This window comes from Takifugu rubripes, chromosome 13 (assembly GCF_901000725.2).
Source record: "Takifugu rubripes chromosome 13, fTakRub1.2, whole genome shotgun sequence".
Lineage (NCBI taxonomy): Eukaryota > Metazoa > Chordata > Actinopteri > Tetraodontiformes > Tetraodontidae > Takifugu > Takifugu rubripes.
Window position 1 is genome coordinate 19,558,203 of NC_042297.1, and position 26,852 is coordinate 19,585,054.

Genomic DNA, 26,852 nt, shown 5'->3' on the forward strand with positions numbered 1-26,852 from the left:
TACAGATCATAAATTGAAAATATTCCATTTAATAGTTTACAACTTTTATTTAATCATTTCATATGTTCAGTCCGATATTCACACTCACCTTGAAGTCATGGAACTGGGATTCTGTTCCACATGTCAAACTGGGGAAGGAGGGGGGGGCTCACGTACAGCCGACCTCAACAGTTACCATAGAGATTTACAGTCAGGACGGGCCCAGAGGGGCTTACAGACTTCATTTTTAAGATACAGCTGATGCATTGTTTTGATTCAACAGGGATAGTGAACATGGCAGCGATCCAGATGCTTTTCCGAGCCCTTTACAAACCAAGTCCACCCCAACATTAAAAACAAACAACAAAATTAAGAAGAAAAGAATAAAACGTCCCAATGATGGACGCCCACCTCGACCCCCCGGACCGTCAGCAGCACATTAGCGCTGAACCCTGGGGGCAGTGGGAGAGAGCCAACATTCGAGGTTTTCAATTCCAAAAAAGTGGAAACAGGACATTATTTACACTGGTTGTCACATGCAGCTCAGAAGCTGAATTGCAGAGAAATAGAAGATGCATCGACACGCCCTCGCCAGCGTGTTTATTGTCCCCTCTCACTCGCATACACACGTGCTCACTTCAAACATCTGCTTCCATTTTTCTTCAAGTTTCAGAGCCCACAGCAACTGCTTGAGTCTAACATCAACCAGAACGTTCAGGCCTCAAACTTCCTTCATCCACCGGCCCTGTTCTGCACAGCTCCCCCTTGTGGCCGGCGCCCAGTAGCACAGGGAGCGGCTGGGTATCAAGAATAAAATATAAATCAACAAACCCACGCAAAACCTGTCAGGTAACATCAGATACATCTTTCATGGCATGAGAGGTGTCAAACAGGGAAGAACTGTTCAAACATCAGAAACACGGAGATGTCTTAAATAAAGAAGTGGTTTCAGTTGAAAGTGCTGGATGCTCACACACTCTCACTCACTCACACACACAAGTAATGAGGCAACAACCGATGTGTAAACATGTCGAGAGAAAAGGAAATGATTTCTAGGAGTGTCTGCAGAAGAGTTTTAATCGCCCCTTGGGTTTCAGGCTAGAGGAAGGTTAGCCTCCCCAAAGCAGCCTACAGGTGAAGCCTATTCCAGGTGTTCTGCTGTACGATCGGGGATCTTCACCTCCAAACAAGGACCCCAACGAGTGTCCTACTGACGAGACCTCCGATCACGAATGAGAAGCTGTAGCGCGTCGTTTCAAGATTTCTACTTTTGCAGACGTATGCATACAATTATACTCCCTGGCTAATCTTTTCACGTGGGTTTTATTTAATTCGGTCAGCTTTTGTATGTTTTACAACTATATACAATGTACAGGCAGCAGATCATATAGCTTTTACAATGAGTGATGATACAGAGACGTCTTCGTAGGCGGATGCTGACTAGCTCTAATTCGACAATGTACATGTGAGAATAATTGGAATTTTTAGAAAATGGTATCTAAAAAGAAGGATGAAAGATAGTACAAGAGACAAGATTTTGTAAAAGCCCTCAATATGTACAGAAAAAAGCCAATATAGCATTTATCAACAGAAGAAGAAGAAAAAAAAAAAGAAAGTATTATTTTCTCCATATACACACGCTCAAAAATATCTCCAAAGCTAATAGTTTCTCTCATTTGGTCACAGAAGTTAGAGGGTGAAAGAAAAAAAAAAAAAGAGTCTACAGGCTGTGAACATGGGAGGATCCCGACACACCGACCACCTCATGCAGATTCTCCCGATTGTATTTCTGAAGAGACAAGACCACCAGGCCACTGATGGAGGACACCACGACCTCCGAGCCCCGCGGGGAGGGGTCACCACCCTCTTTAGTTATGCTTCCACGCCGACAGGTTCGCATCTATTAGCAGCCGCCGTTTTTTTCAGATCCAGTTTTATTTTAGAAGAACATCAGTTTTCGATGGAAGGTTTAAAAACAAAGGTCGTGACCTTCACGACGCACAGACCGACGCGCTCGCTCGGTCGTGGACAGCGGCTGTGATTACGTCATTAATAAACAATTCAATTCAGTGACATACCCTTTCAAATCGAACTCGTCCCCCCCCAGACTGAGAACAACGCGCGGCTTTCGCGCAGAACTCGACAGTTCAGGGTCCCCCCCCCCCCCACAGCTAAGTCAGAAAGGCACATCACTTTGATATCAGGCATAAATAATCAAGTCAAATTACTGCAGAAGTATAACAGACGTTCACGAAAGGAGGTGAGAATCCCCGTCAGAGACGACCGTGAGAGGAGACCGGGGGGTGGGGGTGGGCATTCAGTGCATGTAACTACATTCATAACGAGCTCATTTACATGTATGTGCAAGGTGATTAAGATCAACCGAGTTAAACAAATCTCAAGTCTATTAACTGCAAGCTAGTGACACGAATCCAGACAAATCTCAGAAACCAGTGGATCCAGGTTCTACAGACCACTTCCAGGCCCCCACTTACACCCACACTGCCCCAACCCTCCCGCCATGTAGACGCTAACCGTTGTCATGGTGTTTAGATGAAGCTATGGGTGAGGAGGGCTGTGTGGACACTCATACAGAAGATAAGACTAAACAGGCCTGAACGGGCCTGAAGGTTCTGTTAAAAACCTGAAGCAAAGAAATGAAGCCGTGTTCCACCTGCGTCCCAAAAGAAACCAGACCTACAGCTCTCCTGGTTGGAGTGGGCGACACTTTTCTTCCTACGGGCTTGGACAGGTGAACGTACCACAGAACGGTGTGCACGTGTGCTTTCATGGGGGGGCGATGAGGCGGGCGGGGGCTGGTTCAAGGGGACAGTTCCACGGCTGATCAGGGCCTCCGGAGCGCCAGAGTTCCTCTCCTGTCTTGGGTGCTCCGCTGCTTCCCGCGGGACCGCAGGGACGGCACGGAGGGCGGGTGGGTGGGGGGGGTCCGTCGTAAGAAAGGTGGGTGGTGAAAGAAAAATCGTTTTGTTTTTTTTTTTATTTTATTTTTTTCCGTTGAGTTCCCCTGTTGGGAGGTTCGAGCCCAGGAGGCGGCTCATCACTGCCAGGACTGAGGGGGGAAGTTATTGACCTCAGCCAGGTCTTGCACGGGCGAGCCTTTCAGGTTGTACGTCAGCTTGATCCTCATTCGGAGCTGTTGCTGAAAGTGTGTAAAGGACCGTGTTTACAGGACGGCAGCGCTGCGGCCGTGCACGGCCGTGCACGTTGTGAAGATGACGTGCTCGGAGGAGCACAGACCTACCTTCTGTGGGTTGAGCACTCTGATGACCTGCGTGACGGTTCCCTGGTTAAGAGCCGGAACCACGTTACTGCTGGGGGAGAGGAGCTGCAGCTGGAATGTCTGAGAATCAAAGACAGTCATTATGGGATGCAGGGGGACCGCTTTAGGCAGGGAAACCTTGGGAGCTTACCTTTGGAACTGCAGCCTGGAAAACAAAGTCTGTCATATCGGCCTCTGTGGAGTTGGAAGCATGGATGGTGATGACCGCGATGTTGGGATTGGGATTCGCCCTCTCAAAGGTGAAGTCTATTTTTAGGCCGTTCTTGTTGTATGCCGTCATAGGAGGAATACCTAGGAAGGTTAACCCCCCCCCCAGAAAACTGCTTTAGATTTCAATCTCACGAAGGGCCACAGGAAAACACACGGCGGTCTAGAGCGTCCGGACCCAGTCCGCCAGGGCTGCGGTCCACCCGGGTTTTGTGTCCTACCACCTCTTCTGCCTGGTAGGACACAAAACCTGGCTGCAGTTGGAGCTTTGAGGACTGGGTCCGGACCCCCCTGATCCAGACTCTCACCAGCTGCGATATCATTAAACAAGGGCTGTGAGGAGATGCCATCCAGGAGGAAAGAGGGCTGGGAGGGGGCAGGAGCAGGGGTGGGGCCACCTGGACAGAGGGGAGCGGTGACAGTCTGGGCTCTCTGAAAACCTTCAGTTCTGGACCGTGTTCTTGCTGCGTCGCCACAAAGAACCTCCAGACAGGAAACCTTACCACTTAACGAGAGGTCGCCCAGCAGATCCAGAAGCTCCCCCCCAGCTGAAGCAGGCTTGGTGGGCACTGTGGTCTGGATGACTGGAACCACATCATTTCCCCCCAGGAGGTCTAACAAATCGTTGGCCTGTGGAACGGGAACAAATGAAAGGCTGCCGATGTCTGGACACCACCACAGGTGGTCGTGGCTGTCTTCAGAATCAAAGAGGTCCTCACCTGGTTGGCGGGCTGGGTCACAGGCGGTGGGTGCTTCGGTTCCACAGAGGGTTCCGTTTCCCCGTTTGTCTGAACGATCTCCGTGGGACCGTTGGTGGCGCTTTTCTCCATGATGGGCATTCGCTCCAGAAGAGCCGGTCTGCAGTGGGTGAGAACGAGAGGAAGAAGGCGGATCAGAGCGCGCTGTCGGACGGACCTCAGAACATCTGTCGGACAGAAGCGCTACCTCATGTGGTCATATTTCTTGAAAAGTGCGTTGTACTCCACAGCTCTCTGCTGCAGCTCCACGTCGATGCTGCTGCCGTATATCGAAACCACCTTTTTGATCCGGCTGGAAGATGGTTTACATGTCACAGGTTAGCAAAGGGGGACAGGTACCGTCTGTAGAGGACCCGAGCGCGCTGGAACAAAAGGCCGTTGCTCACTTCACGCTGCTGAAACGTGTGGACAGCTTCATGATGGCGGTGAGGGAGTAACCCCTGGTCACCGGCGAGGACAGGTTGGACACCAGGAGGCCTTCTAGCACGTCTAAGACCTCATCTTCAGTCACCTGAACGAAGAAGGAGAGAAGCAAATGAGAGACTCTGCTGACAGAAGCCTTCATAGACGTGAGTGAGGAGTTTTCTGCCAGTCACCAACATCTGGGTTTACCTGGATGGGTTCCTCCTCCTCACACTGCCCAGACACCAGCAGGTCCCCGTACTCTCCTATGCACCAGGACGCGACCTGCACTAAAGGTTGCTGCAAAACACAAAGGGGCAAAACGGAACGTTTTCACAAAACACGACCGGGCGCAGACGCTACTCAAAGGTTTCGGGGACGTTGCACGGACGGGGTCACTAAACTGTCATGGTGTGCACGAGCTGCCCTGACCTGAGAGATGTCATCCAGCAGCGCTTTGTAAAGTCTCTGGACGGTGTAGGCATGCATCTCCACGCTGTTTGTGATGAGCTGGATGAGGTTGGGAACAGAATCATCGCGGACGTAGCTGCCAGCCTGCAGGGGGCGCCGAGGTGAAGGAGACATGAAGGTCAAACGTGGAGCATAACGAGCGGCGCGACTCAAACGGCTACGGTACGTACGGTTGTCAGGACTCTCATGATAGTGTCTATGTGCCATCTTTTCGAAGGAGCATATCTGTAACATCAAGATTCCACCATTTAATGCACATTTAACCGGAGCGTTCCAGACTCTCCGAGAGGAGAAACATGCCGTCAGAAGCTAAGTGGCGTCAGCAGGGTCCTTCAGACGATGGATCACTCTTTTTCTCATCAAGCAGCAGTTTAAACGCTCCCACATAAAGTGCACAAGCGGTGTGTGACTCTCATACTTCTCAGCAGCTAGGAAGACTCCCGAAGCGCAGTCCGCTTTGAATTCTGGGTCACAGGAGTCCAGGAAGTAGAGCAGTTCTTTCATCATGCCTCTAATGTTGTTGCCGTTCACCAGAGCAAAGCTCAGTTCCATCGCACGCCTGCGAGGAGACAATCAGAGACGTTAGGAGGAAGGAACGGTCCAGCGCAGCGTTGCTAACGGCAACGTGGAGACAAACCTCTTGATGGACACGTCCAGGTCCTTTAAACAGTCCACGATGGTGCTCCGATGTCTCTGGACTGCGTTGTGATCTGTCTGGACCGTCTTCAGGAGAGACGTCAACGCCACGTATCTGCAACGGCACCTTGATTAGCAACAACGTCGCCGTCGCTCCGTTTTCACGCCAAATGGGGGAATAATGCAAACGCTACCTTATGTTTTTGTCATTGTTCAGTAGAAATCGACCTAATATGTTGATGGCCAACACCTGCACGGTTGATACACGTTTGGTCAGGAAAGATCCCCAGAAAGGGCCGCGTTTTGCTCTGTTGGAACCCGACTCACCCGTAGTCCGCTCTCAGACTTGATGTCCATTATTGTCAGCACCGTCTCGTACAGGATGGCGTTGCCCACGTTTTTACTGGTCTCTGTGTTGGTTGCGACCTGCGAGGACAAACGGCGCTTCAGCCGCTGCGACCGCACATCAAAGCAAGCGCTCGTCTCTTTGTTCTACGAACCTGCGCGAGAATGTCGTTCATGGCTTCGCTCGACTCGTCGTCGCTCCTGCCTAAAATCCGCAGCAGTCTCAATATCCGGACCTGGAGGGAGCGACAGGCGTCGTGTGGCGTTAGCTCGCCGCGCAAATGTCTGACCCCTGACCCCTGAGTGGGACGGCCTCTGATGTGCTGCCATGTTTCAGGGCTCAAAGGTTTACCTGCAGGAAAGGGTCGCTTATGCCCGACACGTCGTGCTCCGGAGAGTATCCCGACATGATTAAGTTCTTCAGGATTCTCACCAACTGTGGGACCAGCTGCAAAAACAAACAAACAAACAAAAAAAAAAACAGGAAATAGACCAAAAGAGGCTCATCTCAGTTCTGTGTTGATTTATCAAAGGTTACGTTTTGTTTTTTTTAAATTAAAGGCAGTGACGCTCGGAAGATCTAGGTGTCAGTGATTGAGAGGTGGAGAAATCGAAGCATTGATCAGGATAAATCTATCGGGTTAGAACATTTGGAAATATTACACACGAGGCTACAACGCTGATTTGAAAGAACAAAGACATCTAAGAAAGAGTTTATTTCCACCCGCGTATGTCCTTTGAAACCGGTGGCAAATAACTTTTAATCAAATCCTTCAATCTTTTGATGTGGTCCCGCTTTAATCAACACATTCCAAACCCACGGCCACATAACGGAACCCTCCCGCCAGGCCCTAATCTGATGAGGAAAAGAGCCTCGTTTCTGTCCTGGACTGAGCAGAAAGTGGCTGCGGGAGCGTTTGTGTGTTCACAGCCATCAGTAAAGAACCCTCCCAGGCTGGGACGTCCCAGAAAGGCTCCGAATCACCGTGACGGCGGCTGCAGCGCTGAAGTAACTAACATTTCTAGCCCAACGTCTGCACGCTAGCCCGTATGTACACACAGGGCCCGGCCTGATGCAGAGCATCAGAAGGACCAGTACCGGGCCTGGCTGCTCAACAGGAGCGCACGGCTCCACCATCTTGCCTTTTCTTTAAACACACACTGATCAAATGAGTTTCATTTTGGGCAAACAGTAAAAATGTATCTGACAGATGGAATTTTCTTTCTTTTTTTTTTTTTTTTTTTTAAATACTGAAAAACACTGACGGAATGATGATCACTGCACGGGTTAAATCAAAAGTATAAATTAAAGCACAACATGAGGTTACGCAACACAAATTCGGTTATGTCTAAAGGTGGAAGTGAGAATTACTACTGACAGCATGCACCAGCTATGAGATCAGAATGTCCTCTTACCTTCTCATTCTAACACAATGCAGGAAGTGTAACAAAGACAAATGACAGAAAAAATATGAGGTAGATGTTAGGGAGGGGAAACTGGAATTCATTCACTTTCAGAGAGCTTAAAAATAACGTTAAGATCAGGACTATGAGGGGGCGGAGCTTCTGGCACAGTCTGAACGCTCCTGGGGAGAGAGACAGCAGCAGGAGAGAAGAGAGACACACAAAACCTGCAACGCACTGGCAGTTTCACAACTTTCTCTTTGTCTACACGGAAAAGCCAACGTGTGCGCAGAAAAGGAGAGTGAAATGCGACGCACGCTCGGGACAAACGCGCGCGCAGGTCCGGGAGACGTTGGACGGAGGGCGTCGGTACCTTTCTGAAGTGGGCCAGCATGTCGGGACTTCTCTCGCACATCTCGGTGAGGAGGACGACGGACGTGTGCAGAACACCTGCGGGACGGGCAGACGGGACACGGCTCATTCAGAACCCTGAGTTCTGACCACGTGATGTGGCGCTCGGGGGGGGGGGGGGGGGGGGCAGCAGTGACGTCTGAGGCCGTTTACACTGAGCACAGGCAGCCAGCGTTTACACTCACCATGGTTCTTCTCGCTCAGCAGGTTTTTTGTGGCTGGAAGGAACATTTCCATCAGTTCTGGAACCTTCCTGATGACGTGAACGGCGCACAGCGCTGCCTGTTAGCGGCGAGGGGTCGATAAAGGAGAGGAAATACACGGATTTACTTCCCACCTCAACATAATCAGCACAAAGTGATGAGAATAATGAGATTAAAAGAGCAGCAACGTCCCGTTTTAGGGTGAAACTGAATAACAAAGATGCAAACTTAAGTACACTCGACTGGATGAAGAAGCTACGTTATTGGAAATCTTTAAAGAAGCGTTGCGACGTCATTTTCCCCGACGTTCCAGGCTCGACGTCTATTCGCCGCCAGCGGGCGAATCACAACGCAGCAGACGGGTGAACGAGGACGGCTAACGGCATCATCAGGAGACCCAGCGAGTTTTTTTTGCTGCTATAATATTTCCACTGGCGGCAATAAAATCCAAGACCAGCTCTTTTGCATGGTGCCTGAAGCAGGTTTATATTATGGACTGTTGCCACGGTTGAGAAAAATTAAACGGCTCCTCTGAGGATTAAAAACGACACGTTTGTTTCCAGGAAACAACAAACCTACCTTTTTCCTCAGGTAGGAGTTGGATGTTTTGAGCAGCTTCTCGACCTCTCCGGCCAGGTCGCGGCACATTTCCGAGGAACCCATGCAGCCCAAGGTGCACAGCGCGAGGCCCTGCACGTACTGCGTGCTGTGGTTTAAATCACTGGAGGGAGAGAGAGAGAGACCAGCTCAGGTCCGACGTTTCACAGCAACAGAAATATGAAATGCATATTTCTGCATATTCAATGCTTACTTCTTAATGCAATTTGTCATGAGTAGGTGGACGTCCTGCCTCTCATCCAGCAGCAGCATGGCTCCCAAATATCCTATCCGTTTGTCAGTGAACTTCTGGGAGGCGATCAGCTTCAGGCACTCCAGCTGCAAAAGAAGCCGCCGGGTCACAACGGGCCGCGGCGAGGACGGCCTCGGGTCGGGATCCCGCCCACACGTACCTGTCCAAAGTGAGCCGGGTAGCCCAGCATGTGCATGTACAGAAGCTTGGCCACGTTTCTGCAGCGGTATGTGTTGTCTTCCTCTCTAAAGGACGAGCGGATGGCGGCGCACTCCTTCTGGATCATCTCGCGCTCCTCTGCCTGGGTCCGGGCTGTCCGGATGGTCCGGATCAGCTCCCGCAATCTGATCGGAGCTGGCATTCTCTGCAGAACCAGGGGGACAGGGGTCAGGGGGGGCGGCCGATCATATAGATCCGTTACTGTACAGACGTTCTCAGCAGTATTGATGCTCCGGTGCGCTCCTATGAAAACACGCCGTTATTCCCTCGCGGCGCCGCTCACAACAGCCTCCCGGGTCCTCACATGGCCTCCTGCCAGCAGCACCTTCACCAGAACACCAGCCCAACCTCCCTGCAGCGGCTGTCTAATCATTATAGATTCATGTGAGCCTCGAGACTCAGCGTTCAGATAAGTTTGGCGTCTCGGAAACAACCTGGTTCTCTTTTTCCTTCGGTGAATAACAAAGGAGATGCTCTGAAACGATGCCAGTCTCAGGCACAGAAGCATCCAAACCAGCGGGAACTGGGAACGAGAGCATCCCGTCTCACACAGGGATGAGGAATTTACAGTGATCAAAGCGGAACCGGAGAAATCGGAGCTCTGCTCTTTGTGTTAACACTATTTAAATGACCCGAGCGGAGGGGCCCCATAAGCCAGAACTCCCTGCGTCCACTAACAGGTGCATATTCAAAAAAAAAACCGTAAATTTGCTAAAAGATCAACCAGTAACAGACTCAACAAAAGGTTATTGGCCTCGGTTTAAACCGTCTCCGAAGGGGCGAGCGATGAATGACTCTGGAAGAATAAAGGTCAACCCGACCGCCAGTGTGGCTCATCCATTCCGACCGTGTACGGTGCCACTTCCTGAACACATAGGGAGCAACAGGTGCTTCCATAAACACCTGTGCTCTCAGGAGAGCTTGGCTAGTTCAGCGTTCAGTGCTTGACAACCAGCAACACGCCGCACCTCCAGCTACCACCGGGCTGCACAATCTTCTAGTAAACTGGAAGCATTCAGAAATGAGCAAGAGGGTTTTTTGGTCCAGTACAGCTCTTTTCAATGGATCCAATCACACTAGACAAAGGGTGATCATGCAAATGCAAGAGGGGGTCCATCCAATTTGACGGGACTTTATTTTAACACTCTTCTCTCACGTGTTTGTGATCGTTATGCAAAGTCATGAACCACTGGTGAACTAGTTCTTCGGGTAGGATTTCTGACCCTCAACCTTGCTGACTTCCTCTTCGTGTGCAGAGGGTCGCTGCTTTAGGTGTGTCCCGGGTGTAATGACCAGCTGATCTCTGCACAATGACATTCCTGAGCAGCGGTGAGAGCAAAGATGCTAACCCGCTGCTCGCCCACTTCCTGCTCGGGGTTAAACTTCCCCAACCCCGAACCTGTCCTGTTGGAAACGGCTCTTCCGCAGATGCCGTATTGCTCCCAAGCGTGTGTTTTAAAGTTCGTGCTCGTCGGTGGAGACGTCAGGAACTGACTGGGCTAAAGTGCAGTGAGAGTTGACGACTTTCACTGGTAAACTAGCTGACGTTAGCTTCCCGGCTATCCCAATGCAACAGCGACACACACTCGTACTTTTCAAACTATTTGCGTTTCTAGACAGGGGGAGGACGGTGACAGTAACCAACTTTAAACCCCCAACATCAATCAGATTTGACAAGAAATAGTCGACAACGACTTCAGACTGATATTCTCTAAGATTCCCAGAGAGTGAGCAACACCTTGGTTTAGGTTGACAGAACGGCAGTAGCTTCACCTTGGCTGGCATCAGTTGGTTAAATTACGTTTCGGAGTTGAACAAAACCTATCGGCGTGTGCTGCTGCACCAGTCAATGTGGGCGGTGTGCGTTACACGGGATAATTAATGGTGGTTTCCGATTAATCGGGACGTGATGCATATTAGGCCTTCGTGAACCGTTTGGATTATCAAGCTAGCGAGACCTCGGTGTCATTAGCTAGCCACCTGAGCGCTTCTCTTTATATGTCAATTATCTGAACTACAAAATTAAGCGACAGTTACGCTTCAGAAATTCAGAAATGTGGAACAGAGAGGTGCTTCCGTGGTTACGACTTATCGAATAAACGCGTTATCGTCCGCATATTTTAAACTTTACATCCCTGGGCAGCAGGTAGTTAGCAAGGCTACAGGCTACAGGCTACACGGTAACCTAGCTAAGGCTGCTGCTGTCAGGCACAACCCCGGCGCACTCGGGGCTGCGACTTCCTATACAGCGCTACAGTGAGTTGTCAACGTTGATGCAAACAAATACCTGACGATTACAATCGCGTGAAATATTTTCCATTCATTTATATCGACGTCTCGCTGCGGGGGGTATACTTACTAGCCGTAATGATGCTCGAAAAGGGCTGGAAACGTCTCTATTAGCAATGGAGGGAGGAACACAGTAGACATGCAAAATGGTGGCTGTTCCAGCCTCAGCACATCTACCGCAGGCGGAAGGTTACAGTGTGTGACAGATCCCAAAGATTCGTCACAGATGCGCGGACGCAGGCTGGATTTGAGGAGCTAAAGTTTCTCGTTATCGCGCTCCAGAGGACTGCCCGCGGCCGAGAGGCTCGCCTGATATGCTGCTAATCTCTGCACATCATGGGTAATGGCCGCATTCAGTCTTTTACTGGGATGTGAGGTTTGGCCGGGTGCGCGGAATGAATCCTGGTTATTGTGTGTCTGGCTAGCCAAGCTGGCTTCTGTTATTCTGCCGCCGTTCACCAAAGTAGCAACAATAACGTCAAACGCTTCCCGGGCAACCTCGCTGCTTATTAAGATAAATGTCGCCTGCGTTTGCAATTTGAGCATCAAGGTGCGTCAACTCTTGCAGTCAAATCATTGACGGCAATGTCATTCCACGAAGACCTTTTTTTTTTTTTTTTTTGCGATTGTACAGCTTTGAACTATGCGGAAGAATACAATATTACCGTGTGGATGTGGTGCTGCGGTTAGTTTACTCGTGGCAGGCAGTGATGACGACGACATTCGGTGTTATTACATTAGCAACATGTCACAGCGCCCCCTGGCGGCAGTGGCGCGGTATTACACCCTGGAGCGTTATTCCAGGAGTTTTATAAGAAATCTTTCATCACACATGGAATTAGGTTTGGGATGCGCGTTAACCTTAATGTCTATCCATCTTCACGTTGTTTACAAAGGGAATGGAGTTTGAGATTCAATTCAGTAAGACAGTAACAGGCCTTCCACCCAGCTGATGCGGGAAGAAGGCAGGAATTAGTGAAAGGTTATTTATCATTTCTGTCTTCTTAAAGCAGCCATCAACAGCGCGCAAAGGTATTGTGGAAGGTCGGCACTGATGGATCCCCTGACATCTTCTTTTTCACTGTCTTCGTGACAAAAATGCCAACATTTCCAAGCCAAAGGTGTTTTGCTGAAATCTATGCCGGTCAAGATGCTTGGCGTTTTTAGTTTTATTCAGCAACATCGCATTGCAAACATTTGCCAGGACGATCCACCCATAAAATACTGAAAAGTTTGTTTCCAAGTCAAAATTTCTTATCCCATAAATAGAGAAAGTGGGTCTCAATTGAGTATTAATCATTGGATTTGTTATTTGACAATTACTGGCATGATATAATGCAGTATATGGGCATAAATTATAGTTAAAATACGCGAATGACATCAATATTATAGACTGGAATCTGTAGGTGTGTCTGGGTGGACTTTTCCCCACGGGACGTGAACGCAACACAGCGCATTGTTGTCGGCCGGACCTCCGAGCTCCCATGATGCAGTTCGGCGCGGCTTCGGTGCGTTTGCGTTCGGACGCGGCGCTGCGCGTAATTTACGCACGAGCAGAAATCCGCCTTCAGACGTCAGCTGAGCGGCGCGTCGCCGCAGTGAGGTTACGGCTCGAAGCGGAGTTTATCGGGGCTGTTCGGAGCCTTCTGGTCGGGCTTGGACGTCGTTCTCGCCCGCCCCCCCCCGATCGACTGGAGATGGGGGCGTTCAAGGGGCCGCAAGAATGGGACTCCTTCGCGTACCTTGCTTTTTTTTTAATTGATTAATTTATTTATTTTTGATGCCAAAGCTCCCCGCTCCGCCAGGAAAGGATTCGACCCGTTTTATCACCATTTCTCGCCCGTTGTCCGTCCCATCAGTCCGGAGTTGAGCTGGACAGGGTTCGGACGGGAGTCCACTGTGGACGGGAGTGGACAATAATATGTCCAGGCGAAAACAGACCAATCCCTTCAAAGTTGGCTGTAGGTATTCCAGCTTTTACCGTTATAGTCGATGCGTCTCGGGAGAAGGCGCGGGATGGATACTGTTTCCATAGTTACCGTAATTTACAATGTTTGTTAGTGAGGTGTTCGGGAGCTTCTGTTAGCCTCGTGCGCGTGTGTGTGTCTGTGTGTGCATGCACCAGTGGTTTTGCTAGTTTCTGCATGAAAACTGTCTGTCTGTCAGGGTTAGTTGCAAGTTTGTTTTCCAGGTAACAGTCCATAATAACCAGCTACTCACCACTTGTTCACCCACTGTCGCCATGACGCCGAAGAGGTGAAAGAGTGGTTGGAGGGACGGCCACAAGTCTTTAGATCTGCTGTCCACGTTTTACTGAGTTGTAGCTGCTCATAAACATGTTGTAAGGACATGAATGTTGTGATGTCATGAATGTTGTGAGGACATGAATGTTGTGATGTCATGTCCTGTCCACCACTTGGACTTGAGGTGACCCTCTGATCTAACTGTAGCTGGACGGCTCTTCTTCTAACGAGCCCCTTTGCTGCTCTGCTCATCCAGAGTCGGAGCTGAAAACCTTCCTTTGGGATCACAACCCTGTCGTGTGCGGCTGGGCCGGGTGGGTGTCACGTGGGTCACCTGCGGGTCACCTGCGGGTCACCTGCGGGCCCCGCGGCCGTTGTTGCCGCCGTGTCACGTCATTAAGTTTTCCACCTCCATGTTTTCTTCATTCTGCTCCAGTTTGTCTTGTGAGGTTCCCCCATGAGAGTCAGACCAGACAGACTGACTGACAGACCAGACAGGCAGGGAGGATGTCTGAAAGGCCGGCTCACACACACACACACACACACACACACGCGCACACACACACACACACACACACACACACACACACACACACACACACACACGCGCACACACACACACACACACACACACACACACACACACACGTTTCCAAACAATAATGTCTTTTCCTTGAGTTTGAATTGGCATTGGTTTGGTGACACCTCATGAGGAGTCCAGCGGTCTCCTGAACGGTATCAGGTCTGTCTGTAGCTGTAAACATTCTTTTCTGATCACATGTCGTTAATCAGTGTGTCACAGAACACACACACACACACACACACACACGGCCGACTATTTGTGTACTTTAACAACGCTGCTCTTCATCTGTGTGACGCTCTGGAACTCTACATGTGTGTTTCAGGGAGTCTTTGAGTGCAACAGGACCCCCGCCGCCGGTGTTCTGAGTAGAGTTTTGGCATTCTGTCTTTTGTCTGTTTTGTTTTGGGTGCTACCCCCACCCAAGCCTCCCCCCCCGCTCCGTGTGTCTGTTGCCTGATGAGTTTGTCTCTTTGTCTGGATCCAGTCAGACACTGCGTCACCTCCTGCCTACAGACACACAGACTCTGAGATAACATCACCGTGGCAGGGAGGGAGGAGAGACAGATGTACAGACAGACAGAGCTCTGCCGGGGGGGGGGGGGGGGGGGGGTCGCTAACGTGTCAATCACAACAGCTCTGTGCAGCAAAGGCAGCTCCTAGAATTCATAGTTTGATCCGTTTAAGCTACGATTTCAGGGCTGAACTTGTGGATGTTTGGAAGTACCAAAAGTTCATTTCTTATTTCCTGACTTCTTCAGAGATCTCACGATAAACTGCTCACATTAATACCCCTGCTCACATTAATACCCCTGCTCACATTAATACCCCCGGAACGCGACGGAGGCTGTAATTACTTCTTCCGATCTCAGGTGACTGAAGTTAGAACGGGGGAGGGAAGAACCGGCCAGAGTCAGTTGCTGAAGTGTGAAAAGCGTTTGGGATCATTGTGAACTCCGTAAAACCGCCACTGAGAGTGAAATGAGCCGCACATGTGCAGCCAACTGTTGTCCTCCCCCCCGGGCGGATGGTATAGATGTGGAAGTTGCATACGAGCAATGAGGACAGAGGGTGAAGCCGGCTGTTCAATGTGTGGGTGGTTCTGGAAAAAACCCACCGGAGCAAGTTGGTGTGCCAGAGCAGGGAGCTGCTTCCCCTATGGGAATGCCTCCACACAACCAGTGTAATTACCAGTGTGTATGTGGGTGTGAGGTGGGGGCTGGGATGCAAATGGAGTTAAACGTGTTCACCAGTGTGTCCGCGGCCTGGCCTCACTGCCTCGGAATCGTGGCTTCATCTCCGTGTGGACCGGTGCGCCGGAGAAGCTGCGCACTCGGTTCTGCCCCCGCTCACTAACATCACCGTGAACTCCCGCTGGATTTACCGGAGTCTCCCAAAATAGTCCCCCAGCAGCTGCAGGTGTGAGGCGACGGCACACGGCCAAACCACGGAGAAGAGCTGTTTCTGGGTTTAATCCTCGTTTTCCAGGACCCGGAACCGCTCAGAAACCCCGTTTATGGGTGTGTTGATAACCTGACAGCTGCCAGTCTGTCGGGATTCAGTGGCTCGTCCGTCTTTCTGGAGGCAGGACTCGCAGAGGGATTAACCTTGATGCACTCATGTTTGAACCGGAGCTCACAGGTCAGAGCCCCCCCCCCCCCCGTCCTGTGTAAGGTTCAGCTGCTCCTCACTGAGGTCAGCCACGTACGTCTGGCTCTTCCTTTTCCCGTTTCCCTTGACCTCTGACACAGTCTGGGATGTTTTTGAGGCCTAACGTGTGTTTGTGGGCATGTTCTCCTCTTATTGATGAGCACTTTGGTCAGATAAGGTGATGATGTTCCCTTTTTCCTCGCCCAGTCACACCATACATGCCCGGGCATCCTGTCTGACATTATTCTGGGAAAAAAACATCAGGTTGATGATGACGTTGATAGAACTATGTGAAGAAAGCAGATGGAGCTTTGTTGTTGCCATGGGGATAAAGCCTTTTCATGCTGGATCCAATCTAGAGCGATGCTCTAGGCTAGCGTTAAAGCTAACTTGAATTTTTCATTGCTGAATGTGCTCCACAGGTGAAAATGGACCCAATTTTAATTTACTGTACTGTCTGTCTGCCTGTCTGTCTGTCTGACTGTCTGTCTGACTGTCTGTCTGTCTGTCTCCAGGGCCATTCCACACTTCAGGCATCCCAGGACTTCAGCACACTATTAACATGGACGGCAGGGATGAGTTCACAGAAGACAGTGAATGCTGCAGCAACAACTCGCAGGAAGTCCAAGAGCAGGACAGCGTCTCAGGTACGCGATGGAGGGACACAGCAGGAGGTGGACTCTGTTGGACATCCTGGGACTGAGGGGTGTCGGAGTAAGCCATGCTCTGTGTTCTGTTGTGTGTCTGTTTGTATTGATAGGGCTGTGTTTGCCTCCATAGAAGACAGCGATAGTGACCTCGACAACCACGGCGAAGACTCGTCCTCCAACACGTCCGCTGACGACCACATGACCACCAAGAGATCAGAGTGCTGCCGACAAGGAGCAGGAGTTAAAGAGGTGGGAGGACAGAATCCCCCTTCGGGGCGGACCTGAAGTTCCCGGGGTTTGGACGCGTGACGTCTCGGTAACAAATGTGTGTGGGTGAGGACAGCGCCGCGTGTCTTGTGTCTCTCCTCAGGAGTGCGAGGACGGGACCGACCACGGCAACAACTTTGTGTGTCCTCTCTGCACGCTGGACTTCAGCAGCCCCGAGAAGCTCATCTCACATGTCTACCAGGTGAGGCCACTTCTGCTGACATCTCGAGTCTGCAAAGACCAGCGGGTTCCGTTGGACGTGCGCTGTGTCTGCGTCCGTGCGCTCTGTCTGCGTCCGTGCGCTCTGTCTGCGTCCGTGCGCTGGGCTTTAGCTCACCTGCGACCTTGTCCCACAGCACACCACCATGATGACCAACACCAAGAGCTACATGTGCCCAGTGTGTGGGCGAGCCCTGAGTTCACCCGGCTCGCTGGGACGCCACCTCCTCATCCACTCCGAGGACCGTCTGTCCAACTGTGCGGTCTGTGGCGCCCGCTTCACGGACACCAGCAACTTCAGCAGGTGCCTCCGCCCGTCGCCGCGTCCCACGTTTAAACCATTGAGCGTGAAGACTCACGAGGGTCGTTGTGTCTTTCCTCAGAGAGAAACTGAAAGACGTCCTGGACACGGCCAGGATGGACGTCTCTGGCGGTCGGGACCCATGTTCCCTGTCCAGCAGCCCCATCACCAGTCCAGGTTCCGGTTCCTGCCGCGAGTCGGGCCCCAGCCGCAGTTCCTGTCAGGGTCCTTGCCACTGTGAAGCACCCGAGCTCAATCCCAGCCTGTGTCAAACCCATCGTAGCTGCCAGGGACCAGGTCACATGTCCAGCCAGTGTCACGGCCCAGGACCAGGACCTTGTGCCGGTTCTGACCAAGGACCCACCTTTCAATCTTTGCCCGACAGTCTGCTCTCCGGAGGGCCTTCTCTCGCGTCCATCCCAGATTCCCTTAACTCCTCTTCCTCGAGCCTTCCTCCCATCCCGGACATCCTGAGCCCGATGCCCGTGTACCCCGCCGGCGTGCTGCTGGTGTGCAACAGCTGCATGGCCTACCAGCAGCTGGTGGAGGGCCAGTCCCCCATGAGGAAGTGGGCTCTGCGGAGGAAGAACGAACCCATCGAAGCCCGCCTGCAGCGCCTGGAGAGGGAGCGCACGGCCAAGAAGAACAAACGGGCGTGCGAGACGGACGAGGAGCGGGAGCTGAGGCGGCTGAGGGACCGCGAGGCCAAGCGCATGCAGCGCATGCAGGAGAGCGAGGAGCAGCGGGCGCGCAGGCTGCAGAGGGACAGGGAGGCCATGCGCGTCAAGAGGGCCAACGAGACGCCGGAGAAGAGGCAGGCCCGGCTGATCCGGGAGAGGGAGGCCAAGAGGATCAAGCGGCGCCTGGAGAAGATCGACCCGGCCCTGCGGACGCAGATCGAGCACGACCCGGCCGCCATGGCTGCCCTCACGGCGGATATGAGCCTCTTCCAGTTCCCCTGCCCCATGCCCGTCCCCTCCATGGACAACGGTCTGTTCATGAAGCTGCCCTGATGGGACCGGCCGGTCCGTGGCGCCGCGTCGCCGTGGTTACGGGGAACCATTTTACGCTGGCCTATTTCCGGCAGCTTCACAAACTTCTCTGTTAAATACAGTAAAAAAAAAAAAAGCTACTTCAAAACTTAATTTATTCCGGTGTAGAAAACACCTGGGAAGAGGGGGGGGGGGGGGAATGCGACGTGGAGGTCGTAGCATGTTGTAAAGAGATTGGTCTGTCCCCCGGTGGGGGGGCAGGCTTGACGCTTCGCTCTCCTGGGAGCGGTTCTGTTTGTTTTGAGGACGGAAGAAACCATTTTGCACATCCAGAGACAGAAGTGGGGACCTTGTAGCCTCAGCTCTCCTTCCTGGTCCACTCCGCCTGCCCGGGGGCCCGTGTTTCCCGGCAGCTACACCTCTCCCAGCTGCCAGCGTGGGCCCCCGGCTAATTCCCATTCAGTCAACGTAAATACTACCTCAGCTGGAGCCCCGTCGGGCCGACCCGCCTCCAGAGCTCCACACACTCTACGCAGAACACTTTGATTTTGATTGACAGTTTTGGTTGCAACCGGTGGGTCGACATTCCTCACTTTTCCCGTTTTACATCCTTGTTTCTGCCGAGCGTTCTCCATTTTCATTCCTACTTTGCCAATGTTTTTATTTTTTTGTGGGTCCTGAGTATCGGTCTGCGCTGCTGTTCTTGTACTGTACGATACATCGTTTACCTCTGTATTCTGGTCAGATTAAGGTTAACAGATTAACACGCTGACGCGTCGCCAGTTCACGGCTGTTTTCAGGTGACTTGAATCATTTTATGTGAGTAAATTATAAACCGAGATGTGACACAAATCACATTTTTACATGGTTTTTACGGCTGTCGTAGCTTCATTTAGGACATTTATGGAGTCTCCCCCCCCCACTTTAACCACTTTATTTATCTCCATCTGTTATTAATGAGGGTTCATGAGTCTAATCATCAGCATCATTCCAGCACATATTTATGCAACAATTGTGTGAATTTTTTTTTGTTTTTTTTGTGTAACTGCTTATCTGGGATTATTTCATCACCATCCGGATCAAAAGACGTACAAATGGGCCTCGTTTGTGCTCCCGTTTTCACGGTTACCTCCAGTTTTCTTACCTTCACCCCCCCAGATGCAGGCGGGCGTCAGCCTGAGCAGCCTGGGACCGAGGTGCGGGGGGGGGCGGGAGGGTGCTGGTTCTGTTTGAGCCACTCCTAGACAAGAGCAAAGGGAAGAAAGAGGCCTTTCTAGGAGTGCATCAAACCTCTATGCAACATTTGACGCGTCCTAAAGGGAATCCGTTCATTTGAAAGGGAAACTATGCACGTTGCAGGTTTGGTTTCACCGCGCGCACGTGAACAGCTCAGCTTCTCAGGCACTTCCACTCAGAGGGCTCGCAGCCCGGTTCCGACAGCCCGGTCCACCACGATCGTCTCTGGCGCCACCACACCTGAGGAGCGTGAGAGCGCCGTTCTCCAGAGCCTTCAGGCGTCCTCTCTCCTCCCCTCACCATATGAATACTGGGTATTCTCACGGGCGGCTCTCCCGGGGTGTCGGGGACAACCGGAGGAACTCTGGGAGCGAGCCCGGACTGAGCACTGCATGCCGTTTTACTGCACTTGTCCTCGAATGGTCCAGTATCAGCTTGTGTTCTGTTGTAAATGCCTGCCTGTTGTTCTGAAGATCGGCCTTTCTTTAAGCTATCAGGATCCCACATCGATGTTTACACAATGACTCCGGAGGCCGAACGAATGAGCTCCACCGGAAATACGATTATTCCTGCTTGCTGCTATATCGGTGCATCCTGAGCGGACGGCGCGTTGGGAACGCCGTCCCGTTGCCGGGTTATCGGATGTACAGACGCGACGAAACCCGATGGGAAAATGAGGAAATAAACATTGAGTTTACTATGAAGTTGCCGTGTCTTTTCGCTCCTTTTAGCTATTTTTCTGGAGGTTAATTCAGATATTAAATAGCCCTAATATTTTTGATATTGTTTTACACCTTTTTTCTTCCTCTGCTCCTCATGCTTCTGTTTAAAAATGGTTTAAGGTTTATATAGGTGTAAATATTCCAATTAACCAGCCAGTACCGAGGATATGTCATGATGTAAATTTTAATAAATACCTAATTTGAACGGTAAATATAGGATAAAAATGAATTTCCCCTAATAGAAAATCAACTTTTCACTTGGAACAATTAAACACACAAGAAACCAGACAAGTTGAATAGTTTATATAGGTATATATTTATATATATATATATATATATATTATACTGTGTTTACTTGACAAACATGATAAATGCAATGTCTCCAAGTTAGCTGTAACAATAAAAATACAATATCTTTGTGTCCTTAAAGTACATCAAATTAAAAACAGCAAAAAAAAGAAAGAACAGAACAAAAACACCCCAAGTAGTTCACAGAGGTACAAATATACAGTACAAATCTATTTTATTCCAAAACAGTACAAATAAAAATGCAACAAAATAGAGCTATTAATGCTTCGATAGAGTCAGGTAGGTGGGGGGGTCTAAGGGAGCACTTCGGTCGACGACTAAGGCTTCTGATAAAGATCAATACGTATACGGCCGTACGAGGTGGAACGCACTGTACAAAAGTCAGAACCTGATTATACTTGAGTCCAACATTTACATCATTGCATATATTCTGCAGATTTAGGCATTTTAGAAAGAAGAAAGTGGGGTTTTTGTGTCTTTTTTTTACATACACGTCACATATAAAGCAGTGTCACCTTGTGCCCGACACCTTGGAAACACACGCTTGATTAAAACTTTTTAACCGTTCTCCTGATTTAAGTCGGCGCCCCCCCCCCCCTCGGACAACAGGAAGTAGTTGGCGGGGGAAGGAGGGCCAACAACCCGTTGGCGTCGCCCCCCCCCCCGGCTGCTCGGCATCGTCTCGGACAAAGTGCAGGTAAGAGCTTCCGCTGCTTCATTTTTACAGAAGAAGCGACGACGGCGCCGTTCTGAGCCCAGTTCTGATTATGTCTCTGAGGCTCGTGAGGAGGATGGATGGGGGGGGGGGGGGGGGGGGGGGGGGGGGGGTGTTGGGGGCTGCCAGAGGCGTCACTCCATCATCATTTCAGTTTCACACATTGTACAAAGCAGAAGTTAAGGCATTATAGACAAGCGTCATCAAAGCCATCTATACATCAAAGCATCTATCTACAGGAACACACAAACTGCTTTTGTCCTTTTCGGGGGGGGGGTCAGGATTTTGTGTGCTCATGTTCAGACTTCAGATTACCGACAGGTTTGGCTTCACAACACTGTCGTGTAAGTGGGGGGAGGGGGGGGTTAGTGCAACAGTTACATACAGCAACAGACTGTCAGTGATGTGAAGAGGGGTCGTCGGGGGGGGGGGGGGTCAAATCAGCACTCGCACCGTTTTAACATCCCATCTGATGCCTGTTGACCTAAAGGATGAACGTGGAAGTGGCCTGGGACCGATAACACCTTTATATTGATCACTAGACATCAAAGAAACACATCAAAGAGTCACGACGGACATTTGGCTCAGACGCCGCGGCACCGTGAGCGGCGAGGACAAAGGTTTGGACCGGCCCACCTGCTCTCAGAGCTGTAATTAAGACAAAGACGGGCACAATACTGAGGTGACTGCATAGAAAATACCAGAACTGCATGAGCGGCCCGCGGGCCCGGGTGGGATTGTGCATATTGCTGACAGCACAGGAAAAAAGAAGGAGTCCGGTTCTACCACGAGACCCGCGCGTGTGGAGGGGGGGGGGGGGGGGGCAGAAGGAACGTCTGCTGTGGCTCCTGCCGGCACCGGGACCGTCTGGACCGCGATGGGAATGACTGCGTGGAGGAGCGCCGCCCGGCGACGGACCTCCGAATGACTCGCGCGTGATCTAATTGCACTTGTTTCACTTTTGTTCCGTTTCACCCGTTTTTTGGACGCAGTTAAAACCCGTCAGGAAACTGCAGCAAGCGCCGTGGCTGATTGTAAACAGTTAAAACGCAAGTCACCCCCCCACAAACACCCCCCATACTTCACTTTCCCTTCGTAAAAAGACATTTTCTTAAAAAATAAACACAAAACCTGCTGTTCCGGAACTCCCCATAAGGTCAGTGTGACGTCAGTGAGGGACACTTGTATGTGCAACACAACACAATCATAAAATCTAGTCAGAAGTGGGGGGGTGTGGGGGGGGGGTCTGGCGAGGAGCCCGAGCGCGTCCTGGAAATCCGTCGGCGGGTCGAGGAGGTTCTGTTTACAAAAGATTCCTTGAGAAATTCGTCAAAGTCGTTCCTGCTTGTGTAGAAATACTAAAGGGTTGATACAAATGGAGCTAAAGTGTCCCTCCTCCGAGGGGGGGGGGGGGGGGGTCGGGTCTCACCGGAGCCCAGAACCAGCAGCTCCTGGGCCGGCGGGTCAGCCGCCTGCTGTGTAAACAACTATTGCTTTAATTTGGTAACAGGAGGAATCCCAGCGAGGACGCGGAGGACGCCGCGCCGCCCGCCGCCTTGCATACAGGAATGATTGGTTTTTCCCTTTGAGGAGACCTTGGAGGCTCTTCCGAGTCCTCGCCTGGAATTCCGGGTGGGATCGACCTGCGGCCAGTGGTGGCACCAGCTCGTCCCCAGATGGCTTTGGTGACGACCAGCTTCTCCCGTACGTTTGCATCCTGGAATACTGGATTTCAGAAAGTCACCAGTCTGGTGAGGGCGGCGTTGAGGTATAACTGGGGGGGGGGGGGGGGGGTGCTAACCGCTAACTGGTGGAGAAAAAACTGATTCTAATGAGTCTGAAGCCGGAATGAAGGCAGATCCCGATAGAAACTGATGGATTTCTCAGTGTTGTGGTTGTAAGAGGACAGGCCACATCCCTGGGGGGTTCTGGGGGGGGTAGGAAATGTGATGTCAGGAATGGAGGGAGTAGTTCTACACATGAACCCTGCAGAGCTGGTAGCTTCACCGCACGACAAACACCTTCCTCACAGTTCACGTCCTCCCGAGTTTGGTCAAGATCAAAGAAAAAGGAATCAAAGCCAAAAAGATGCAGGTGTTAAAAAAAATCCCGACTTGGTGACGAGGAACTGACGACGGGAGGGAAAGAGTCACGACCGGACGCAGCCCAGCGCGGGAGAACTCCCAGACACTTTCTTCGGCTACATACTTCCCACTCGCCTCTGACCTCTGACCTCCAAACGGGGTCGGGTCGGCCCAAATCCGCCCACCAGAGTAGAAGATAACGTGTTTTTTTCGTATATTTTAGGTGTGCAAAAATCTGGAACATTCTGAAGCTACATTCACACTCCTCCGTGTCTCTCTCTCTCTCTCTCCGTGTCCCCTCGTTCCCAACCGATGGCGTTCTCCTCTGGATTTGCTACCTGGCGTGATGCTACTTCCCTGCGTTGGAGCGGCCCTCGATGGACAGCTTGACCTCCTGTGGGATGAAGGAGGGCCTGGAGTGGCCGGAGGTGCTGATCTGAGGGCGCAGCCCCTCGTCTCCCTTCATATTGTATCTTTGGAGGCCCGGCGAGGACCAGCGTCTTTGAGAAGCACCTAGAGACGCCTGCACGGGCGCCATCCCCGCGCCCGCCAGCGCGGCGCCCTGCGCGTGCGAGAGGTAGCCGCCCTGGCCCCGCGGGTGCTCCGCTGGCGTCCTGCTGGGTCTGAGGGGCGACTCGTTGTGCCCCGCCACCCCAAAGTGTGCGGCGTCCTCCCTGTCGCCGTCTTTGTCTCCGTCTCTTGACCGATCTCGGTGGACGCGGAAATGCGACTGCGGCCGCGCCTGCTGAGGCGCGGGAGGCCCCATGAGCTGGTGAACGGGTCCCGGCGTGGCGCCGATCTTGCTGATAGTCCTCGCCAGGCTCTGCTGCTGCTGCTGCTGCTGCTGCTGCGCGTGATGGTGCTCCGGCGGTTTCTGCGGCGGCGGCGGCGGCTGCAGCGTGATGGACACGCACACGTCGCCCACCTGCAGGTGGTGGCACGCCAAGCCGTAGAGCTGGGCCGTGCGCTCGGGGCTGCAGGACGACCAGCCCTGGCCGAACACGAAAAACGGGTGCTCCGGCGGCACGTCGATGGTCACTTTGCTCTGCTGCTCGCCCACGGTGAACTGCAGCGACACCAGGCCGGGCCGCTGCTGGCTGGCGCGCACGTCCACCACCATGCTGGAGTCGATCTTCAGCCCGCCGCTGACCTCGGCGCTGCGCATGAAGTCGTGCGTCTGCAGGTCTTCCACGCGCTTCAGCTCCCCGGTGGCCAGTTGGATGATGGCGCCCTTCATGAAGTGCGACGGGTTGCCGCTGGCGGGGGCGGGGGCCAAGCTGGGAGGCGGGGCCTGAGCCGCGTCGGGACGCTGCGGCGGCGCCTTCGCCGGCTCCGCCCTGTCGGGGAGGCACACTCTGGCTGAGGAATCGGAGGCTTTAAAGCTGGGGTTAGAGGACGCCGCGGTGGGGGAGGCGCGGCCCGCTGAGGCGTGGTTCGCCTGACCCGCGTAGTGTTGCTGGGGCGCCTGGAGCTGATGCTGCAGGGAGTACTCCAGGGGGACCAGAACCGGCTGCCCATTGGCCAGCAGGACGGCGTGGCCGGGCGGTCCCGTCGGCTGCTGCAGACCGCTCACTCTGGGGTCGCCGTAACTCACCGGGTCTTTCTGGACATTTCGGGCTCTGGGCGCCGCCTGAGAGAGGTTGAGCGGAGCGAAGGAGACTTCCTTCCGCACTCCGCCGGCGCCGTGGTTGGAGGACGCCAAGCGGCCGACCACCTGCTGCACCTGGAACGAGTAAAGGGGTTCGAGTCGGTTGGAGTTTGGAGGTAAACCGGACGTTTTAAAAATGACTTCAGAGAACCGGTCAAACCGGATCCTGCTCAGCCAACTGCTGCCAGGAGACGAGGGGAGCGCCGGAGCACGGGTCCGACATTCCTGCCACATAACCTGCCCGTGTGGCGCCGGTGCGACTCACCTCCAGGTCACTGTCAGGAGTGCCGGGCTGGCCCGGCGAGCTCCTCTCCTCCAGCCTCCTGCTCAGCAGGCCTCTGTCGTGGCCGTGCTCCAGACGCGTGTTCTTAGCGAGGTGGCCCAGCTCCAGAACCGCCTCCCTCATTCCCGGCTCCGGCTCCCTGCCGTTCATCTCCGGCTCCGTCTCGTGTTGGGAGGCGTGAGCGTCTCTGTTGGCGATGGCCGCCCTGGCCCCCTGAGCGTGGTACAGGACCGGCATCCCCCGAGGGCTGACGTCTTTCGCAGGCAGGACCCCCACGGCACCGAGGTGCTGTTGGGCGGCTTGCTCCGACGAGAGCATCAGCGGCATGGCGCCGGACGCTGCGACTTTGGCGAAGGTGTGAGCGGATACCTGAGCCTGCGGGGGCGGGGAAACGACCCCCTCTTGTATGACAGACTGATAAGGGACGAGATGGGATACCGTGTGGGGCTGGGGAATGGCGCCCGATGCCGAGATCAACGATCCCGGGACGAACCCGGGCGGTAGGGCGTATGGTACCGCCGTATACGGCGAACTGACGAACTGGAGAGAGGAATGAGGGATCTGGGCGTAGCCGAGAGGAGGGTAGGGAAGACCGGGATGCTGCAGGAGAGGCGAGTGGACCGTGTAGGCTGAAGAGATGTGGCTCAAGACTGGGTGGAGGGTGGTGGGGGCGTAGGTGACGGAAGGCAGAGCCACTTTATAGAGCATGCTGTACTGGTCGACGGGCACCGCCGGCACGCCGTCGGAATTCTCCCCTCCGTAATGAAGCCCCGGATGAGTCTGCAGCCACTCCCCAGACGCAGCTGCTCCCTGAGGGTCGCTGGAGGCTCCGGAGCTCTGAACAGGAACCACTTCATCCTCACCGACGACAGCGGCGCTACTCCCACCGCCGGTGCCTCCAGCGCCACCCCCGCCGGTCCCCCCCCCCACCGCCGCCGCCGCTGTTATTGACCAGAAGATCCCGTTTCTTCGGAGGCAGGCACTCCTGGTTGCGCTCCTGAGCTGGTTTCATCGCAAATGTCGGATCCAAGAAGTCGTTTTACTGCACCGCAGAAGCTCTGAAGCATACGAGCGAGTCCAGATCGACAATCACCAGGCTGGCCTTGAAGATCAATACACCTGCAACACACACACACACACACACACACACACACACACACACACACACACAGGTGATTCACAGCACGAGTCCAATGTGTTCCAATAGCTTTAAGCAACGTCATTTTAAAAGTTACCAGTTACAACACAACTAATACACACATCACCTTTTGTTGACCCAAAAATGACGTCTTTTAACGTTTTATCGCCCAGATCTCGTGACTGAACCTTCACTAACAGCGTTAGGACTCAAATATTGGCCGAGTTAGCACCGCTAATGATGTTTGAACAGCAAAATACCTGCAAAAATGAAGGTCAAAGTGGGCAAAACAATGATCATTCTGATTGTTCCTATGTCGGTTTGAAGGAGGCTCCTGCCT

The 26,852-nt window shown here is 52.6% G+C and overlaps 3 protein-coding genes across 10 annotated transcripts; 1 reads left to right on the plus strand and 2 right to left on the minus strand.

Moving 5' to 3' along the window:
• Positions 1–9: 9 nt before the first annotated feature.
• ap1g1 (adaptor related protein complex 1 subunit gamma 1) lies at positions 10–12,158 on the minus strand. 4 transcript variants are annotated; one of them, XM_011610285.2, is made up of 24 exons: positions 12,141–12,158; positions 9,128–9,331; positions 8,929–9,053; positions 8,697–8,838; positions 8,100–8,196; positions 7,877–7,953; positions 7,516–7,524; positions 6,452–6,547; positions 6,255–6,335; positions 6,082–6,180; positions 5,949–6,004; positions 5,756–5,869; positions 5,537–5,677; positions 5,289–5,343; positions 5,080–5,202; positions 4,858–4,947; positions 4,632–4,756; positions 4,433–4,537; positions 4,207–4,345; positions 3,991–4,117; positions 3,796–3,885; positions 3,411–3,571; positions 3,242–3,340; positions 10–3,139 (listed from the first exon to the last, which is right to left on the minus strand). In XM_011610285.2, exons 2-24 carry the CDS (start codon positions 9,326–9,328, stop codon positions 3,038–3,040), a joined length of 2,454 nt encoding a protein of 817 aa, XP_011608587.1. In that variant the 5' UTR covers positions 9,329–9,331; positions 12,141–12,158; the 3' UTR covers positions 10–3,037. The 4 variants fall into 4 exon arrangements, with proteins under 4 accessions (XP_011608587.1, XP_003970026.1, XP_011608586.1 ...); XM_003969977.3 differs by lacking the exon at positions 12,141–12,158 and adding an exon at positions 11,546–11,684; XM_011610284.2 differs by lacking the exon at positions 12,141–12,158 and adding an exon at positions 10,925–10,943.
• znf821 (zinc finger protein 821) lies at positions 11,681–20,317 on the plus strand. Of its 5 annotated transcripts, none has more exons than XM_029845952.1 (6): positions 11,681–11,815; positions 16,464–16,595; positions 16,709–16,847; positions 16,969–17,067; positions 17,222–17,388; positions 17,468–20,317. In XM_029845952.1, exons 2-6 carry the CDS (start codon positions 16,546–16,548, stop codon positions 18,396–18,398), a joined length of 1,386 nt encoding a protein of 461 aa, XP_029701812.1. In that variant the 5' UTR covers positions 11,681–11,815; positions 16,464–16,545; the 3' UTR covers positions 18,399–20,317. The 5 variants fall into 5 exon arrangements, with proteins under 5 accessions (XP_029701812.1, XP_003970079.1, XP_029701811.1 ...); XM_003970030.3 differs by having other exon boundaries at positions 16,729–16,847; XM_029845951.1 differs by lacking the exon at positions 11,681–11,815 and adding an exon at positions 12,572–13,436 and having other exon boundaries at positions 16,732–16,847.
• Positions 20,318–20,841: 524 nt separating this feature from the next.
• On the minus strand, positions 20,842–26,382 carry atxn1l (ataxin 1-like; the record flags this gene model as incomplete). The annotated part of the gene is made up of 2 exons (XM_029846090.1): positions 20,842–25,166; positions 25,357–26,382. Coding segments are annotated over 2 exons (2,400 nt in total), but the record flags the coding sequence as incomplete, so codon positions are not given.
• Positions 26,383–26,852: the final 470 nt, after the last annotated feature.

Excerpts from the sequence above, each read along its gene's own strand:
- ap1g1 (XM_011610285.2), bottom strand. The coding sequence starts at position 9,328 with ATGCCAGCTCCGATCAGATTGCGGGAGCTGATCCGGACCATCCGGACA. Across the intron at positions 5,870-5,948 it reads AACAATGACAAAAACATAAG|ATACGTGGCGTTGACGTCTC; the intron begins GTAGCGTTTGCA and ends GTGCCGTTGCAG. Across the intron at positions 4,346-4,432 it reads AAGAAATATGACCACATGAG|ACCGGCTCTTCTGGAGCGAA; the intron begins GTAGCGCTTCTG and ends CACCCACTGCAG.
- znf821 (XM_011610282.2), top strand. The coding sequence starts at position 13,397 with ATGTCCAGGCGAAAACAGACCAATCCCTTCAAAGTTGGCT. Across the intron at positions 16,596-16,728 it reads AGAGCAGGACAGCGTCTCAG|AAGACAGCGATAGTGACCTC; the intron begins GTACGCGATGGA and ends TTGCCTCCATAG. Across the intron at positions 17,068-17,221 it reads TCATCTCACATGTCTACCAG|CACACCACCATGATGACCAA; the intron begins GTGAGGCCACTT and ends CTTGTCCCACAG.